This window comes from Moschus berezovskii, chromosome 20 (genome assembly GCF_049115385.1).
Source record: "Moschus berezovskii isolate FMDL1 chromosome 20, NW_MosBer_1.0, whole genome shotgun sequence".
NCBI lineage: Eukaryota > Metazoa > Chordata > Mammalia > Artiodactyla > Moschidae > Moschus > Moschus berezovskii.
Window position 1 is genome coordinate 24,880,498 of NC_142479.1, and position 20,086 is coordinate 24,900,583.

At 39.6% G+C, this 20,086-nt stretch overlaps 1 protein-coding gene across 6 annotated transcripts in view; it reads left to right on the forward strand.

The window, feature by feature from the left end:
• Window positions 1-22: 22 nt before the first annotated feature.
• GGNBP2 (gametogenetin binding protein 2) overlaps window positions 23-20,086 on the forward strand; it is a 34,703-nt gene continuing 14,639 nt past the window's right edge. The window contains exons 1-6 of one of the 6 annotated variants that reach the window (XM_088828652.1): window positions 23-197; window positions 727-928; window positions 8,511-8,591; window positions 11,173-11,426; window positions 13,780-13,878; window positions 17,945-18,058. In XM_088828652.1, coding sequence (XP_088684778.1) covers window positions 836-928; window positions 8,511-8,591; window positions 11,173-11,426; window positions 13,780-13,878; window positions 17,945-18,058 — 641 coding nt within the window. In that variant the 5' untranslated portion in view covers window positions 23-197; window positions 727-835. Of the gene's footprint in view, window positions 198-449; window positions 929-8,510; window positions 8,592-11,172; window positions 11,427-13,779; window positions 13,879-17,729; window positions 17,856-17,944; window positions 18,059-20,086 lie in introns of those variants that run through there. The other 5 variants (XM_055400368.2, XM_088828650.1, XM_088828651.1 and 2 more) reach the window with 5 other exon arrangements.

The following is a 20,086-nucleotide window of genomic DNA, read 5'->3' on the forward strand; positions in this document are numbered from 1 at the left end:
TCGCCTTCCCTCCCCCACTCCCCCGTGGCGCGAGCGGCTGACTGAGCCTGGAGAGGAAACGGCATTCTGAGCCGCGCTCCCGCCCAGGCCGGCCCCAACGCGGGCCTCGTCAGCCGGTAACGGGGAGCCGAGGTGGGGGGGTCAGGGAGGCGACCACGCAAGCGGTGAAGGTCAGAAGCGGGAGGCCTCCGAGAAGGGTGAGGAGGGGAGGGTCTGTGCCTCCCCCGCGGACTCCGCAGAGCTGAGGCGGGGTCGACCCCTCCCAGGGGCGGGGTCGCGCTGGCAACTGCAGCCCTGGGGACTGATGGGGCGGGGCGCGCCCTTAAAGGGGGAGAAGGGGTCAGCTGTGTGTGGGGGGTGGGCTGAGGGCTCCCGGGCGGCGGGCCGTGGGCTGATGAGCGGAAGCTGGGGGTGGCGTCCTAGAGCCGGGACTCCGCTGACGGGCTGGGGGAAGCCCCGGGGCCGCCAGGTCCCTTCCGTCTCTCGTTTGGACCCTGACTGGAGACAGGCGGGCTGGGTTGGGGGGGTAGGGAGAACGGCGCGAGGGGGCGGGTCCCCGCGCTGCTCGCCGCTGATTGGCTGGGCGCGTGTGGAATCGGGTGATGGGAAACGCAGCGCAGCTCTCCCGTCCCCTCCTGCTGCTCTCCCTCTCCCCCCGCCTCCTCCCCGTGGCGAATGTGCTGCGCGGCGGCGGGTGCTTACGCTCGCGGGGTTTGGCTGTTGCAGGCAGGAGCTGGGAGGAGGCGGCAGCGGCAGGAGCGGCAGCGGCGGCGGCGGCAGCAGCAGCAGCAGCTGGGAGGAGGTGGTGACGGTGGCAACGGCAGCGTCAGGGACGATGGCGCGACTGGTGGCAGTGTGCAGAGACGGGGAGGAGGAATTCCCCTTCGAGAGGAGGCAGATTCCCCTCTACATAGACGACACCCTCACGGTGAGCGGGCCGGGCCGGGCCGGGCTCGCCGCTCCCCTGGCAGCTGTTTCCCCTCCTCCCCCTCCCCCAGGCCGAGCGCTGCGCACTGGAGAAAAGAGTGTGTTGCAACTCCTAGGCGAGGCCTTCTCTCCGGCAGGCCCCACAAACTCGCCTTTGCAGTGGGTCGTTTGGTAACGTCCGCGGGCCCCTAGGCTGGCGCTCCACCCGCACTCTCCCCGGCCCTTCCTCCTCCTCTGCCGCTCTTTTCCTTCACCCTTTCCCTTTCGGAGACGGTGCTTCTGCCCAAAGCACGCTCCTCGGAGAGGAACTGAAGGATCTCGGGCGTCCAGGGCCTATCCCTAACAGAAACCACCTACCCTCGGGGAGGCTTAATTATCTGGAAATGTCGCAGCTGCACTGCTACCTGTCTATTTTCTAGCTTAATACTACAGCTCTCACTCCATAAAGCATAATTACGGAGGGCAGGGTGACATGCTCTTGTACAGGAAAGATCCCACTAAAAGGATCTGATTTCGCTAGAGTCTCAATATGCCTAGTCCATTAAAACTGTTGGAAATGATTGTATTGCTCGGCCATGACTCTTCAAAACGGGCTTTCTTGGCATTAATGATTCTTTAATTTGAAGGTAGCTTTTCCTAAGGAAGCCACAATATTGAATGTGTAAGGGCATTATAAAAGGGTGATGGCTCATCTTGAATGTCAAAACCCAGTTCTGAGTAGTTTTCCTTTTTAGAGTTGATGGTGGTACAGCATTACAGACCCACTGCCCTGGGTTGCTGTAGTGTTTCCTTTAGAAGGAAATGGCAGAAATTTGAATCTGAACAGGAAATGAGTGCAGTCGCTTGTCACAATTTCTTAAGAAATGAAGTGGACCTTTTCTGAGAATTTTGAAATGTGCATTTTGATGATGCTGAAGCTTTGGATTATACATTTGCGTTTTGATAAGGTGTAACTGTCTTCATCATACTGCCTTTGCCTTTTTTCTTTTTCAGAGGTGGTTGGTGTGTTTTGTTCCTGAATTTCTTTTTTGCAAATACCTACTGAACTTTTTTCAAATTTTGTGTAAAATGCAAGTCATTGTAGAGATGTCACTCTATGCCTTTCTGTTTGCCAGTCTCAATTAAGACTTGATTGAGCTGCAGTACCTTTAAAAAGCATTAGAAGAGCTATTGAATGACTTAATTTGTTAGAACTTTTTAAGTGAAAGCATCTATAATTAGCTAAGTGCATTTTTTTTTTCATGGAAAAAGAATGATTGGGCTCACATAAGGTACATAGACTTTATGTTTCATTAGAAAGTGTACTTGTATGCTTTGGTCATGATTTCTGCACTTTTTGCAGTAAAAGTATAATGGACTTGGATTTTAAAAAGTGTTTTTTAAAAAATTAGCACTCTGATCAAATTAAATGAAGGATTTCTCAATTTGAAAATTAAAATGAGTTAATTTATTGATAATTTTCTTTCTTCTCGCTCCCTCCAATACAGATACTTTTCTAGAGCATATAGTTTGGTATCAACCTTTTGTGTTTAGTGTCCTAGATAATCTTTGAAGTTAAAAAATTTGTAATAAGGTTTCTATTGAGTGTATACTATCAAAACAGGGGAAATCAACCTAAAATTTGAGTATTACAAAAATTTAAGACACTTATGAGTCCTTATGTTCACAGAGTCACCCTTAATATGGATGTGGCATTGATTGATCCATCAAATAGTTTTTTAAAATAGGCAACTTTTGGGTGTTTTTATACCCTATTCTGAATGAATTTCCAAAATTTTTCTTAGAAAAAGATGTAACCTGCACTATGATTTATTATTGTATTTACTTCTCTAGGGAAGTTGGGATGGGATTGGACTGACCTGGCGGTGGAGTTTTGCTTTTATTGTATGGTGGACTTGTGACCCAGGCAAATAAAATTTAGGCTTGCTTAATTTAAGTATCTTAAATAGCATCTTTTTTTTTTTTTTTCCACTCTGGAAAGGTTTTTATCACTAGGAAATGAGTGGGACTCTTCATTGCTTTGTTATGGAACTTACATATGGTCACTGAATGCTGGTTTGTGTAAAATCTTGTCAAGAGTCCATCGTATTTAGGGAAACAAGTTTCTTTCAGAACCGTTGTACCAGACACTACTTAAAGGAAGAGTGTAGAGCAAACACCTGTTGAGGAAGAGGGAGGAAGGAAGCCTGCAGCAGAGGGTTATGCTCTGGCTGGGTCATTGATAGTTTGATGACATTGTATCCCTGAAGGTAACTTTTGGTTTGGTCTTTGTTCCTAGGCTCCAGAAGTAATCCACTGAGGAAACATTGTGTGATTATTTCAAGTCTTAGAACTTTGTTAACGTCTAGGTGTTAAGTCTAGTTACAATGTTTACAGTCAGTTACAAATGTTTATCCTCCCTTGCAGAAGCCAAAACCTCTAGCCTGAGGTAAACTAGCGATTTTAAGTTGGATTTGTAAAATGAAATTAACAAGCTTGTAGATGAGGAAGTAGCCTCCTCTTTTATGTGGAATGTTGTAGACACATTTAAAAGACTCCTGGCAGTTCAGTGGGTTTGAGTACTTGAGTACAGTGCTGATATAGGTGTGTTTGAGAAAAGTCCCGAGTAAGTAAACTGGTGGAATATTTAGGAAAATTGTATGCTGTGTAGCCAAAATGCTTTTCAGTGTTATTAGAATTATAGAATAGCAGATGGACAGAATACAGATTTTATTTTAAGGACATCTTTGAAGAATTGGGGATTCCCTAGTGGCTCAGATGGTAAAGAATCTGCCTGCAATGCAGGAGACCCAGATTCGATCCCTGGGTTGGGAAGATCCCCTGGAGAAGGATATGGCAGCCCACTCCAGTATTCATGTCTGGATAATTCTATGGACAGAGGAGCCTGGTGGGCTACAGTCTATGGGGTTGCGGACAAGACTGAGCGGCTAACACACTTTCTTTGAAGAATTACCATTTTAAAAGTATTTTTAGAAGGAACTAATAGAACATATACTCCTTATATATATAATCTTGAAAAATAGTTGCAAAACAAATTATCCTTTACCCTGCTTCCCAGAGATAGCTGAGATTATGGAGCAGCATTTCGTGTAGTTCCCATCATAGAAACATACAGAATTCAGAGTTGAGATATGTCGTCTTCTGTAACACTTCATATCTTGCTTCTTCTCACTAAATGTGATATTGAGAACATTTTCTCTTGTTAAGCAGTGTTAATGGCCTTGTAATATTTTGTTGTATGACATTCCAGGATGTAATCATTCCTCCTTTGTTGGACATAGAGGTGGTCCTAGTTTTTGCTGTGAATAACATTCTTAAGAATATGAATAATGCATAAAATTTTGCATTAACAATTTTTTCTGGCTTTTCAAAGGAAAATTAGTGGATCAAAGGATTAAAGTCTTCTATTAAATTCTTGATACATACTGTCAAGTTACTACAGTGTGGTACACAGTTTACCTTCCTAATTCAAGCCAATCTAAATGAACTAGAAACTCTGATAAGGGTTTTTGAGACTTTTAAAAGATGAAGAATGTAATATATCTTCTTGAGGATTAAGTATTTAGCATCAGTTAGAAGTTTAGCATTGTTTACTTAAAAAAAAAAACTTAGATCCTTATATCTTAGGCTAGGCCATGTGTGTCCCTGACCAGGGATCGAACCCGTGCCCCCTGCATTGGGAGCTCAGAGTTTTAACCACTGGCCCACCAGGGAAATTCACCTGCTTTCAATTCTTGATTAAGTTTTTAATTTACCAAAGGTGATAGATGTTACAGATGGGTGTGAAGATGAAGAAGTAAAAAAGTAAAACTAAAGGGACAGGGATTTTTAAATAAATACAAACAGTATTGTTGGATCAGAGCTTGTGAAAATGAGCTAGGAACAGATTATTTGTGGTCAGGAGAAACCAGGACAGGTAGTTAAGAGTGAAAGTGGGTAATGGATTCAATAAACTTTATAAAGCAGTAATTGCAGGACAGTGACTTGTTCTATTTTTGGCAAGCCTAGGGATAGGCAACCTCATCATGAAGCCAGACACTAATGATTCCTCTGTGAGACCACACCTGAAGTACTTTACGTGACTGTCTTCCTTTGGATAACCTAGAATCTGAAGAATAAGTCAGGGAAGTGATTTTAAAGAATGAGGGAAAATAGTTCCGCTGTCCTCTATCTTCCTCTTTTTATTTTTTCCCTTTTTCTTATCTTGGTGTCATCATTGAAGAGCATATAGTATTTGGCCAGTAAATGGCAAAGTAAAAAGCCATTGTTGTAAGGGAAAGGCAAGGACAATAATTATTTAGTGTGAGCGTGGAGTTTCTAATTGGGGTGGTATTGAATATGTGTGTGAGTGTGTACATGCGTGCTCAGAAGCTCAGTTGTGTATGTACAAGAGAAAATTTAGTATTATTCAAACCAGTGAAACACAGGAAAGACAGTAATATACTTGATCTTTATATTTGTCTGTACTAGTTAGGTAAAAATGAAATGATTGGAAATGAGGGTTTTGTTTCAAAAATTTAACCCTGTTCTTTATTGGCTTTTTAAAAAGGATTCGAGAATTAGGTATTATTCATTAAATTTTATTTTATTTATTTATGGCTATGCTGGGTCTTCATTTGGAGAAGGAAATGGCAACCCACTCCAGTACTCTTGCCTGGAAAATCCCATGGATGGAGGAAACTGGTAGGCTACAGTCCATGGGGTTGCAAAGAGTCAGACATTGCTGCAATGGGCTTTTCCCTAGTTGTGGCAAGCAGGGGCTACTTTTTGTTGTAGTGTGGGAGCTTCTTACTGCGGTGGCTTCTCTTTCTTACGGAGCGCACACTGTGGGGTGCATGGTCTTCAGCACTTGCAGTTCCCAGGCTCTAGAGCTTGGAGTCAGTAGTTGTGGCACACGGGCTTCGTTGCCCCAAGGCTTGATCCTCCTGGATCAGGGATTGAACCCGTGTCTCCTGCATTGGCAGCCGGATTCTTTATCACTGAGCCCCCGGGAAGCCCCTATTAAATTTTATAAGCATATATATTTTAAAGATCATCTGGTAGATTTTAATATATAGGTGTGCTCTCAGACCTTTGTTTTATTAAAACAAATAGAGTTGATCAGAATAAAAATAATTTACTTACACAGAGTCAGAATTTAGGACCTATGAACTGGAGAGACATTGATTTGGTAAATTGAATAACTTTGATTTTAAAATAGTATAGGTAATTGTCTCAGTTTTTTTTAAATGGTGGTCATTAATATGTGGTGAAATGATGTATATATGTATCAAGCAAGTGAACATGTAAATCAAAATTTTAGTTGTTTAAATGGAGTGACTTGCGGTGTTCTAAAAATCCCATGGATGGAGGAGCCTGGTAGGCTGCAGTCCGTGGGGTTGCTAAGGGTCGGACACGACTGAGCGACTTCACTTTCACTTTTCACTTTCCACTTTCACACATTGGAGAAGGAAATGGCAACCCACTCCAGTGTTCTTGCCTGGAGAATCCCAGGGACGGGGGAGCCTGGTGGGCTTCCGTCTGTGGGGTCACACAGAGTCGGACACGACTGAAGTGACTTAGCAGCAGCAGCAGCAGCAGTGAGTTATCTGGTTTATCCTATACCTTTTTTTGACTTGATGAGTTAAATTTATTTGTGTTTTAAACCATGTGGTGATTCCAGAGAACATGTGAGTTAATTGCACTATTCTTTTTTCAGTTTTTATGGGCCAGGATTTCTAATACCAGGATTATTAAGACTAGTAACCAATTATATTTTGTACTGTTGGCAAAGTTAATATATGACAGTGCTCAGAACAATGGCTAGTATACATAAAGTTACGTTAAATGTCTTTATTATTATTACCATCAGTCTTTGAGGATAAGACAACAAAAATTGGTGACAAGTTGGTTAGCCTCAAAATTGGGTAATTGATCCTAAAACTGTGAGCTATGGACATGCAGTCTATATGTATGGAAGAAGAAACTTCCAACATAGTAAAAGCTATTGAGATGGAAGCATGAGCATATCTTTGAACTTGATATGATGAATATAGAATTGGAAACAAAGAACACTAGCTCTTTCCTTGGTAATAAGTGCTGTATGTGTGTTACAGTACATTTGGGAAAGTCATCTGTCTTTTCATTGTCTAGAGATAGCCACATCTAATATATTATATATCTTCTTTTTCTGTAAGAAAATATATACATGCAAATTTGAATCATATTGTACATGCTGTTCCTGGTTCTGTGAAATTAACTCAAGTCCTCTGGATTGTTGAATAGGTGTTTGCATCCATCTTTCATGTCTACTTGCCTTTCTAGCATGCATATCCAGTAGTCCCCTCTTCACAAATCAAGAAAAGGTCTTATATCTGTTGTTTATACTTGCCTTGATTGTTTAGTCCTCTGTTTACTCTTAGAACAAGCATGTGTTTCGGTTCTCATTTCTGATGTGGAGGGGAAAGAGTGGTCACTTGGTTAAAGAAGCAGGTCTTTGTGCTGCTGGTTGGTGAAGGGAGGAGTCTTTTTAAGATCCCGTTCAGCTGAGTGGGTTTTTTAGTTTTTTTTGTTTTTGCCTCAAATGGCCTCTTTGTCTTGACTTCACTCTTGTGTGTAGGAGTTTGTGGCCCTTGTCACCTGGAAATAGACTTTTGTCCTAGCACAGTGTGTTTGATAATTTAACAATGTTTTAGCTGAGATATAAATGTGTTACTTTATTTCATTGTTCTGAAGGCATACTTTTTTTCATATTTAACATCTCTAAAATTGGGATACTTCTTTCATTTGGTGACATCTTCCAGTTTCAATGGTTCTTTCCTAGTGGTACATAAGGTACTCCTTAAAATTAGTGGTGTCACAGATCAGTGAAACGTGATTACTGATTTCCATTGTCTGACATCCCGAAACAGCCTCAAGCTTTATATATCCCTCATCCTCTGCAGTGAATTTTGAGAACTGAATAAATATTTCAGTGTATTTTTTTCTGTTCATGATTAGAGCAAACATTTGCTGTGTGTTGGGTATTATTCTGAGTATGTATCTTTGTGTGTGTGTATGTAAAGTGAAGTCATATATATAGTCATATATATATATAGTTATTTACGTGATAAAATTTACTGTATTCTGTAGCTGTGAGGAATAACTGAAAATGCCAGGATTTTTAATGTAAGATATCAGGTTACTTCACTGATTAAGTGCTTTCATTAGCCACTACAACACACATTTTAAAATATAAGTTAATCCTCACAACCCATTCTATAAGAGATATTAAAAGTTACTACTTAATTTCATTTTACAAATAAGGAAGCTGAAGATCAGACTTGTTAAGTAACTTGCCCAGAATTATGACATAAATTGTAAATTATAATAGCGGTACATTTGAATTCAGGTCTGCCTGACTTCAGTGCCCTTGCTTCTAATGACTATACCATGTCTGGCTTTAGAAACTGTAATTTGGATTTTTTTTTTTTTTTAACTTTTTGATGGAGGTGGGAGGGAGCAAATCTGGCTTTAGGGGAGTCTATTTCTATCCTAGGATATTATAAAATAGTCTGTATCAATGTTTTCAAAGAAAAAATAATTGTATTCTTTTACATATTAAGATGGTGATGGAATTTCCTGACAATGTGTTAAATCTTGATGGACATCAAAATAATGGTGCACAACTGAAGCAGTTCATCCAGGTAAGTTTTAAAAATTAATGTTTTAAATGGCATGTGCATGCATGAGCACATGCATGCATATGTGTTTTAAGGAGTCATAGATGTCAGTAGTAATTTTATTTTACCTAGGGCTCTTCAGGTCTTAGGATTCAATGAGGTTGCTTTCTTTTACTGTTGCTCCAGTTATATTTACATCCCTGGGATGTGAAAGATTTGGTGGTGGCGTGTTACCATTTTACATGTCTGTAAGGCTTTAGTTTCAATAGTTCACTGGAAAAGACTCTGATGCTAGGAAAGGTTGGGGGCGGGAGGAGAAGGGGACGACAGAGAATGAGATGGCTGGATGGCATCACCGACTCTGTGGACATGAGTTTGAGTGAACTCCGGGAGTTGGTGATGGACAGGGAGGCCTGGCATGCTGTGGTTCATGGGGTCGCGGAGAGTCGGATACAACTGAGCGACTGAACTGAACTGAACTGAACTGAAGGCTTTAGTTTCAATAGTTTAATTTTAAATTCAGTTTAAATTTAATTTCCCCGTTTTTAAAAGGTAGGACAGACAACTTTTGAGCACTTTGTTATTTTCTGTAATTGTTTTGTTCAGTTAAAAAAAAAACTTTGTATTGTGAATTTTCTGATTTTTATTTAATTCTTTTTTAAATTTTATTTTATTTTTTATGGAAGTGTACTTGATATACAATTCTTGCTGTACAGCAGAATGACTAGTTATACACATGTATACATTGTTTATATTTTTTTCCTTTATAGTTTATCCTAGGAGATTGGCTATAGTTCCCTGTGCTGTACAGTAGGACCTTGTTGTTTACGCATTTTTTTTTTTATTTTAAATTGGATTAAAGTTTTCATCAAGTAAAGTACATAATTACATCAACATTTTTAAAAAAACAGATGAGAAGGGCATTACTGTGCCATTCAACCTGCCTGGGGCAGGTTTATCTTTAAATTTGTTTACTTGGGATTTTTTTTTTTTTTAATATGTCTATTTTTTGACTTTCTTTTCTTTTTTTTTTTTTTAATTTATTTTTTTTTATTTTACAATATTATATTGGTTGGTTTTGCCATACATTGACATGAATTCGCCCCAGGTGTACATGAGTTCCCCCTCCTGAACCCCCCTCTCACCTCCCTCCTCCCTTTATCCTCCCTCTGGGTCATCCCCGCACACCAGCCCCGAGCATCCTGTAACATGCATTGACCCTGAACTGCTGATTCGTTTCACATATGACAACATACATGTTTCAATGTCATTCTCTCAAATCATCCCACCCTCACCCTCTCCCACAAAGTCCCAAAGACTGTTCGATACAACTGTGTCTTTTTTGCTGTCTCTGTTTACGCATTTTAAATGTAATAGTTTGCAGGACTTCCCTGGATGTCCAGTGGTTAAGACTCTACTTTCTAATACAGAGGGTGTGGTATTAGTTCTGTCTCTGATGAGGAGCTGAGATCCCGCATGCCTCATGGCCAAAAAACCAGAATATAAATAACAGAAGCAATATTGTACCAAATTCAATAAAGACTTAAAAAAAATTGTAATAGTTTGTGACTGCTAATCCCAAACTCCCAGTCCTATTTAATTTTTAAACAGTGTGATACTTTGTAAATATACTATATATGATCAGTATAAAGGAAGATAAATGGTTACTTTATTTCAAAATTATTTCAACTTTTGGAGAAAACTGAATTAAAGGTTAATGGTAAATATGATAATATCCTTCTTGGGAGTTACCTTTCTCACCTTTTATTTATTTATTTATTTTGGTAAACTGGATTATTGGTAAACTACACTACATTACTTTTAGGATAACTATAGCTCCAACCAAGTAGAAGTTATTTCCTAGAGTTTTTGCCCATTTCCCTGCATTCATATGCACCAGCATTTTACTCACTCGCTGCAGGCTCCTCCATAGGTAAGATGGGCCTCGTTCTCTCCCACTGATCCGTAACACACCTGCTCACGCCTCCAGGTTGAGAATTGCTGCCCTGCGTGATCACCATCCTAACTTGACTCATGCAGCTAAACATAGTGTGTTGTTAAAGGTTGAAAAGGAGACATAGTAAAGCTACATTGTCTTTATTCTTTTTTCTTTTAAAGTTTTTTAAGTGAGAGTACTACACTTAATACACACATTGAACAAGTACTAGATTTCCAGGTACAGGGTTTCTTTTTGCTGTGCTGGTCACCTACTGCACGGCCCTGGCATCCCAGGCAGTTTGTTTTAGCTGTGCTGTACAGCGTGCGGGATCTTAATTCCCCAACTCAGGATTGAACCCGTGCCCCCTGCACTGGGAGCTCAGGGTCTTAGCTACTAGACCACTGGGGAAAGTCTGTAAGCAGAGTTTTCTACGCTTGAGATTCTAAAACTGGGCTCGGAAAAGGGCAGTGTGAGGGTTGTGGAATAAACTCAGTACAGCAAGGATAAGGCCGACCCATCTTGCCTTTCTGACTCAGTTGCAGGTAGATGGCAGGCCCTGCCCAGGTTGTCCTTACTGCACAAGGATAAGGAATCAGAAAGAGTAGTGAAAGTCATTTTATGTCTTCCTTATGAACTCTTCTTTATTCTTCTTTCCCTTTTTCTCAGCGACATAGTATGCTTAAGCAACAAGATCTAAGTATTGCCATGGTGGTGACATCACGTGAAGTCTTGAGTGCACTTTCTCAGCTTGTGCCGTGTGTGGGCTGTCGTCGCAGTGTGGAACGCCTCTTTTCCCAACTTGTGGAGTCTGGAAATCCTGCCCTTGAACCCCTGACGGTGGGGCCCAAGGGAGTCCTGTCTGTAACTCGAAGCTGCATGACTGATGCAAAGAAGCTTTATACATTATTTTACGTACATGGGTGAGTATAATCAATTAGAAAACAGTGGGTTTGCTTAATTTTTAAATTCAGTGACAGTGGTAGCTTTTTTCTAAATTTGATTGGGGCAAAGGTTGAGTTCAGGTTTAACAGGAGTAACTTCTGTGTGCCAGTGACTTTACAAAGTTTCTTTTCTTGAGGGAGAGACAGGCAGTAAGCAAATACATGCTTTGTCAAGAATGTTGTTACAGAGACAAACCAGTAAGGGAAATAAGAGAATGAGTGGGTAGAACTCCTGTGGAGAGTGGTCGGGGAAGGCCTCTCTAATAAAATGACATTGCATATGGGCTAGAATAAAGTGAGGGAGTGAGCCATGCAGATATTTGGGTAAAGACAGAGAAAGGGCAGCAGGTTAAAGGTTCGGAGATTGGAGTTTCCCCGGCGTGTTTGAAGAGCAGCAAGGAAGCCATTGTGACTGGAGGCAAATGAATGAAGGGAACAGTAATAAAAGATGAGGTCAGAGGAGCACGGAGAGACCTAATTATGTGGTGCTATGCTGAGGTCTTTTATCTTAACTCTGAGACGGGAAGATTTGGGAAGGTTTTGAACAGAGGAGTACGTGGTCTACCTTGGAATCATGCTTCCTTTTACCTCTGTGTTACGAGCAAGTGGAAGGCAGAGAAACAGGTTGTTCAATAGTCCATGCAAGAAAGAATAGTGACCAGTATAGTGGCCACAGAGATAATGAGAAATGGCTGGATCCTGTAGTTGCAGTGCCTGGGCTAAGCTGCCCCGAGGCATGTGGGATTTTAGTTCCCCAACCAGGGATGGAACCTGAGTCCCCTGCACTGAAAGGCAGATTCTTAATCTCTAGACCACCTTGGAAGTCCTAGGAGGAGCAATTTCGCAGAGCTGACTTTTGGGCATGTTAAGTTGAGGTAGCAATTGGGAGTGCAAGTAGAGTTCAGAGAGTTCTAGCCTAGGGATATAAATTTGTGTCATCAGCATATGCATATATATACACACGCACACACACACCCACACACCCACCTATGAGGTGAGATGTGATCACCAAAGGGTAAGTGGTGTAAATAGTAAAAGAGAAGCTGTCTGAAGGTGGTGGTAGAGATTATGGATTTTTATTCTGCCTGAGAAAAGAAACTTTGAAGGATTTCTGAATAGAGATGGAACGATATGATGTTTGTCTTGAAAAGATGACTCCAGCCGCTAAGTGAAACGTAGAATGTAAAGGCAAAGGGTAGATGGCAAGGAGACCATTTGGGAGGCCAACTGTTGCAGTTGACTAAGCTAGAGAGGCAAGTTGGACAAGGGTCATGACAGTGGAAGTGATGAGAAATTATTTAATTCTGGATATATTTAAGAGTTGACAAGCTTTGCTTATTGGTTGGATTCAGGGTTTGGATGTTTAGCATTATATATTTCTATATTTGCATAAAATTTCTGTTGAAGGCTCTTTGTCAAGGATAATGTATGTTTATTTTATTTATTTTTAAAAAACTTATTAGATATGTGAGCTAGGACTTTTAACAATTATTTTTATTTTGTCTGTGCTGGGTCTTCGTTACTACTTGAGCTTTACTCCAGTTGCAGAAAGTGGGGCTGTTTTCTAGTTGAGGTGCGCGGGCTTCTCATTGCAGTGGCTTCTCTTGTGGAGCACGGGCTCTGGGGCTTGTAGGCTTTCATAGCTGCTGCTCCCGGGCACAGGCTTAATAGTTGTGGCTCATGGGCTTAGTTGCTCCATGGCATGTGGGATCTTAGCAGAACAGGGATTGAACCCATGTCTCCTGCACTGGCACTCAGATTCTTTACCATTGAGCCACCAGGGCATCCCCTGTTTATTTTTAATTAACCTCTGCCCCTTCTTTTTTTTGGCCATACTGCATAGCTTGTGGGATTTTAGATCCCTGAGCAGGGATTGAACCTGGGCTCTTGGTAGTGAGAGCTCAGAGTCCTAACCACTGGACAGCCAGGGAATTCACAAGGATAGTGTAAGTTTAGATATCTATTGTTTGGATAAGGGAGTATGGCTGAGTGTCAGGTAGCAATAAATCATAAAATACTGGAGTGCCAGGCACACTGCTAGATCTAGTGCGAATATAGGGATGAATGAGATGGATGCAGACTGAGGGAAAGAGCGTGTTGAATAGAGCAGGCCTCTATCAACATTCTGATAGTCTGGGAGTGGAATAGGAATAAAATTGTATAGACTCTTGGGTTAGAGTTCATTTGAAGAGAATTTTTCAAAGTGATATGTGTGTAATACTTTAAATACACTTCTCACTAAAGGGCATAAAGATTTTGAAAATTCTAAAGAAAAATTAATGTTAATCAGACCTTGAATGATTTATTTTTTTATTATTTATTTATTTATTAGGTCCAAACTAAATGACATGATAGATGCTATTCCAAAAAGTAAAAAGAACAAGAGATGCCAGCTGCACTCCTTAGACACGCACAAACCGAAACCTCTGGGGTGAGTACATTGATTATCAAGATACTCTGTTAGTGTTAAGATTATAACTGTTGATCCCATATGGTAAAAAGAGAAGAAACAATGTTAGTTTTAGTTCATTAAAATAGAACACCATGTAATTGGTCAAAATAAATATGTCTCCTAGTTCTTTTTGCATTGGGTCCATGTAGGCTCTCAGTATAAGTTTGACTTCTAAAAATTTTTTTCCCTTGTATTAAATACGTTTCAGAGAAGGGAGCTTGAGATCTGTGTAAATTTATGTAGCCAATATTAATTTTTTCAAAGTAGTGGTGTCTTTCTTTAACCTATGTAACAGTTGTAATGTATAAATTATTTTTCTTGTCTTTCTTGTCTTTAGGTCTCCCTAATAATTTATCAAGGATTTACAAAATATCCCTTGAGTTAGTTAAAGCAATGTGAATTTATGTAACTAATTTGCAGTTTTCTTCTTGGTTAGGTGCTACAGTGCCCAAGACTGCCCCCTTCTCCCAGCTCAGTGTCACGTTTCCCCTTCACAATTGCTTGGGATTGGGGGTGGGTGGTAAGGAGAAATCATGGAATTTGAAGGGAGTTTCTAAGAAGTAACTTTTGGGGAGAATGGGATGATATAAAACTGTGCTCCTGAATTAATCTTAGAAGTTAGTTTTTTGAACATCTCATTATTGTTGTTGACATTTTCCTCCCTGGTAAAAAAATCTGGCTGACAAGGTGGTGGTATGTTAATAATCTTTTCCCCCCCATACTCAGGAACAAAAAATTTTTTGAAACTTTAATCATGAAGACTGTCAAACACAGAAAAGTAGAGAGACTGTACAAGGACCCTGTGACCCCCAAATACCTTTACCCACACTCAGTTGTTATCAGGATTTGCCACATTTATTTCATTTGTTCACCTTATCCTTTGCTGAAGTATTTTAAAGCAAGTTCCAGACATCATGTTATTTTACTACTATATTCATCTCTAAATACAGTGACATTTTCTTTCATGACAGTGCCATCATAACACCTAACAAAAGCTTAACTACAGTAATCTAATACCCAGTTCATAGTCATGTTTCACTGACTCTCTGAAAGTATCTTCTTACACTGATGTGTTAGAATCAAGATTTACTTAAGAATCACACATGATTTCTAAATGTGAGAACTTTAAATGCAGGAAAGCTCTGTACAACCTCAAATGGTTATCTAAGGATAATTATTTCACTACCTGATTTACCAGTATCTTTAAAGAATTCCTGACTGAGTGCAGAATTTAGTCTGATTTTCATTAGACAGTTTTCTGAATAACCTGTTGACTAAAACCACATAGTCTGATACAATATAAAGACTGCCTTCTGTTTCTTGACTATGAATGTTTGTCACTGAGGAACTGAAAAGCAAGAGCTACCCCACATCGTAAACATCCGTGCTCATTGCTACTTTCCTACAGAGACCAGTCCTTCCACTTTTGCTCTGGATTCCACTGCTCTCGTTCTCCTTGACTTTTCTTCATCGATTATCTACTTTCATTAAATTGACATATAGCCTTGTCTGCTTGTGTTTCAGCTTAGAAATAAAAAACAAACCTCCGCAGATTTCACATCCAACTTCAGCTCTAGCCCCACCACATAGGAAGCCAGATGTTTTGGAAGGTTGTTTGCCGAATTATGCAATGAGTGTGAGTGGAGTTAGTTGATCTTAAGCAACACCTCCTAAGGTAGTTTCAGTTATTCCCCATGCCATGTGGATAGCTGGTCAGAGAGTAGAGTCTTCTTAGTCAAGACTTCTCCTCCTCCACTTTGGATGGTCACCGCCATTCTGTGCTACTGTGACTTGTATTTTTCCACTGTTGTTCCCCCCTTTCATTTTCTTCAGGGGAAGGTATGATACAGTTAATTAGGTTTTAGCCTAACCAATAGTAACAATTAAGTTCAGTCTTTTTTGGAGTATTCTCATACCCATTCAAGCAAACCCAAGTTATTGTCTGGCAGTAAGTGTGTGGTCTGAAAGAAAGGTCTTGGCCCAGGTTGTAGGCCTGTGGCTAATGAGTGATGTACCGCTGACTCTTGAACAGCACAGGGATTAGGAGCAGAGACCCTCCACACAGTGGAAAATTTGAGTGTAACTTCTCATTGGCAATTTCATATATTATACATGGTTTCTTAGTGTCCTCATATTCAGTAACTGCAGATTGTGTAGTGCTGTGGTATTTACTGTTGAAAAAAATCCACGTGTAAGTTGACCTGTGCAATTCAGCCACCTACAGAAAGAGTAGGGTAACAGAAAGGAATGCTGAGGACTTCAGTTTAATGGTAGGAAAGAATAAGTCTAAAGAAACTTGAGTGGCCCGAGAGGCAGGAGGAAACCACGGGAAAAGTGTTTTGGGGGCAGGGACTTGGACAGCTGTGTTGAAGGTTGCTGAGTTATCAAGGACCTCAGAGTCCATTGGATATAGCAACACCAAGATTATTGGTGATCCTGATGAGCAGATCTGTGGTTGACTGGATCAGAATCCAGATCAGAATGTGTAGAAAAGTGCATGCATTGCAGGGTTTTAATGGATTAAGCTGTCAGTGGAAAGTATGGAAGTAGAACAAAGAAGTGAAAAGACTTCCTTTTTCAGAAAGCTTGATATTGATAGGAAGAAGTGGTATAAAGACATTTGGTTTGGAGAGATTACGGATAAAATCTTGATTTGAGTTATAGAATTTTCAAGTTGTTTTAGAATAATGCTTTCACATTCTGATGGTATTATAGTCATTCCCCAGCCCTTTTCATCAAATACTGAGAATTTGAGAGTTATGTGGATCACTCAAGCATAATTAGAAAATGGGAAATTTGGGAGATGAGAGTAGGAGGATGTAACATGCAAGGCAGAGCAGGAGTTGAGGTGTTTGCTTCAAAAACAAGGACCGTTCACCCTTTCTTGAGCCCTTGTGAGATGGGCCTAGGGAGCTGAATTGTATGTGTGATCTTATATGGTGGACAGGGGGTTGAGAAATACCTATTTAGCTATAGAGAGTAGGTTAAGTAAAGATTCAGAAGTGTTTCCATCTCAAGCATCCCAGGTAATGAATTTCTAGGACTAGTGAGACCTGCAGAACAGGCAGGAGCCAGTTGTTCAGAATCATGAAAAATCAAGAAGACTATCATTGAATGAAAAATAGAAACACATTTCTCTTGGAATGCACATCTGCAACAAAGCAAAATGCGTGATCAGCACCACATTGAAACCTGTGGGGGAGGGAGAGTCTGGGAAGTTTTTAGTAAGTTTTTAAAAAATTATTTGTGTAGTACTACTAATTTAGGCTGTGTAAAGTGTTCATCTTAGTATGCTATCTTTATTTTCAAAAATGTAAAATTTTATTTACTATAATTAGATTCATCTGTGACTTTCCCAACTACTTGTAAATGTGAAGGTAGATAAGAATTTTATTGCCATGGGCTAGCTATAAAATCACATTAAGTAGATCAACACTTATTAGAATTTTCAATTTGTGGAAAGTTGATCGTGTGTAGAAGTGAAAATATTTTATAATTTTTTCAGCCCTTTTGACTTTAACATTCCAAGTAGATATGCTCATAAAATGCTTACTATATTAACCAGTTACTATCTTGATAAATGTAAATGTTAAATTATTATCAAGTAAACGTAATAGTTGAGCACACGTTTTTGTGTAAAGATATGAGCTTCTGTATAAATAACATTTTAATATGGTTAAAGTAAATATGTAATTATATACAAATTTGCAGACTTACCCTACTAATATATCTTACTGTATTAAAGAGTTCATGATCTTAATTTGGATTGTAGAAATTATTCCTTCAGATTCCCTCAGTGTCACTAAGCTTTGTACTGTACTGTGCTACAGTGAAGGGAGCAGTAGCAGTGTCAGTTCAGAGAAGTTAAGTACAGATAAGAGGAGTAGTGAAGACCGCAGGAAGGACAGCAAGTGTAGGATCATTTTCCATTATGGACCTTTCCAGGGAACAGCCAGGTAAAATCAAGCACTCCTTTACTCCGCTTTTTAAAATGTTTTTCCGTTATATATTCCTCCAGCTCACGAAGATTTGTTTCTTTCTACAGAGGTTGTTGGATGGACGTATGGGAACTAATGTCCCAAGAATGCAGGGATGAAGTAGTTTTAATTGACTCTAGTTGTCTTTTAGAAACACTAGAAACGTATCTGCGAAAACACAGGTAAGTCCAAAGGTAACGATGATGTAGTGGGAAGATGCTTTAGGTGTCAGTCACCTTCTTCCTGCGATAGTACTCTAGCCTTCCCTTTAATACTTGACGCCAGACAGAGCTTAGTGTTAGGGCAGGAAGTTCCTTTATGGCATGATGCTCAGTGTTGGCTTTCTTGTGTTTTACCTGTTGGTTCCAGGCCAGCCTTTCAAGGAACACAGAGTAACTGTGAATCGAATAAAGTGTACTTAATCACTGTGGAAATTCTTGTATTCCTTGTTTTTGATGGAAATGTTTCATGATGTCATTTTCAAAATTAAAGTTAAAATAGCAGCTTTTACTTAGTAATATTTTCAATTAGTTTTTCTTTGTCAGGAGCTAAAAATAGAGTTGAAATTCATATGCTTCGTGTATTATAAAAGTAACTTCAGATTTTTCTTTTTAGAATACTACTTTACAAAGAATTTTTTAAGTGTCGTTAACATTTGCAAGTTTGTAGGGAGGAAGAGTGCAGTAGGAAAGGAAGCTGGTAAAGGAGTCATCTAGAGGTGGTGTTCTTGGGAGTTGTACTGTTTTAATACAAATTTGTCGCATGTTGGGTTTGTGGTTATGTGTTCTTTGACTTTGGGACAGATATACACAATTACTTTGGGGATGCTTCTAGAAAACATACGTAAATTATAAAAACTGGCATTATCAAGGTTGGTGTTCATATGTGAGCTAATGACTTAATCTGTGTACTAGGTTTATTAAGTGTTTTTCTTTTTTCAGTTACAAGCTTTGTTCTTTTTTGCCTTTTTGGTTGATTGTACCCAAAAGAATAGAGAATGTCAGTTATTTGGAGTTTGGGAAGGGGACTTTGTAAACGTAAAACATATGAATGTATAGGTCCGTCATAGATACCTTTCTTTTTCAATATGAATTGATCCTTATATTCAGTATGGATTGGTCCATCCAGAAGAGCTTTTTTGGGTGATAAATTACTAGTTATTAGAGCTAACATTTTGGTAGCTCAGATGGTGAGGCATCTGCCTACAATGCAGGAGACCCGGGTTCGATCCCTGGGTCGGGAAGATCCCCTGGAGAAGGAAATGGCAACCCACTTCAGTATTCTTGCCTGGAGAATCCCATGGACCGAGGAGCCTGGTGGGCTACAGTCCATGGGGTCACAAAGAGTTGGACATGACTGACCGACTTTACTCACTCAAATACTGGTTGTAGATATTTCCTGTGTTTGGGGGGCAGTATTTTATAGGAAAGGTGGAGTTCGTTTTATAAATATATTAAGGATGCAGGGGAAGAAGTTCGATTAGAAGCAGTTAAGGAAAATTGCAGTGAATCTGGGTTCTTCTGATTATAACTTTGTACAGATTACTTTTCTGTGTTTCCGTGTTTTTCTTTTTTTAGAAAAAATAATAGTCGTAGTCCTATAGAACTTATTATAAGATTAAATTTGTTAGGATTGATGATACATAGTAAGACTTACTTAGAACAGTATCTGGCACATAGTGAGCACACCAGTGAATATGTGTATGCCAGATTCGCAAGTTCTTGTTATTCCTATGTATCTAGTTCTTATTTTAGGTACAGTTTGAGTTTTTGAGGTACAGTCAGTTGAAAATGATTTCTAAAGGTCTGAATAGTGGATGTTCTTGGCGTATATATTTTATTTAATAGATTTTTCTGAGCAGTGTATAATAAAGATTTTATAACACTATTTAGCCAATTAAGTATTATAATAGTGCATTATTAGAAATTAGGTGTTAGAAACTCTGAAACCTCTTAAACTGTTTTTTTTTTTAATTTGTGTGCAAGGTTACTTTTGAAAACAGGAAAAATCACTTTCATTCTTACAGCTTCCATATAAAATTTAAATGACTGTTTGCTTATGTTTATGCTACTTAACGATCATGTACAGTCAAACATATTAAACTGACAATTTTAAGCAGTAAGATATAGGGAAAATATTTCAAGTTTTATTATTGGTACTGTATGATATTTAACCATTTATTTACTTTAAAAAATGTAGACTTACCATTT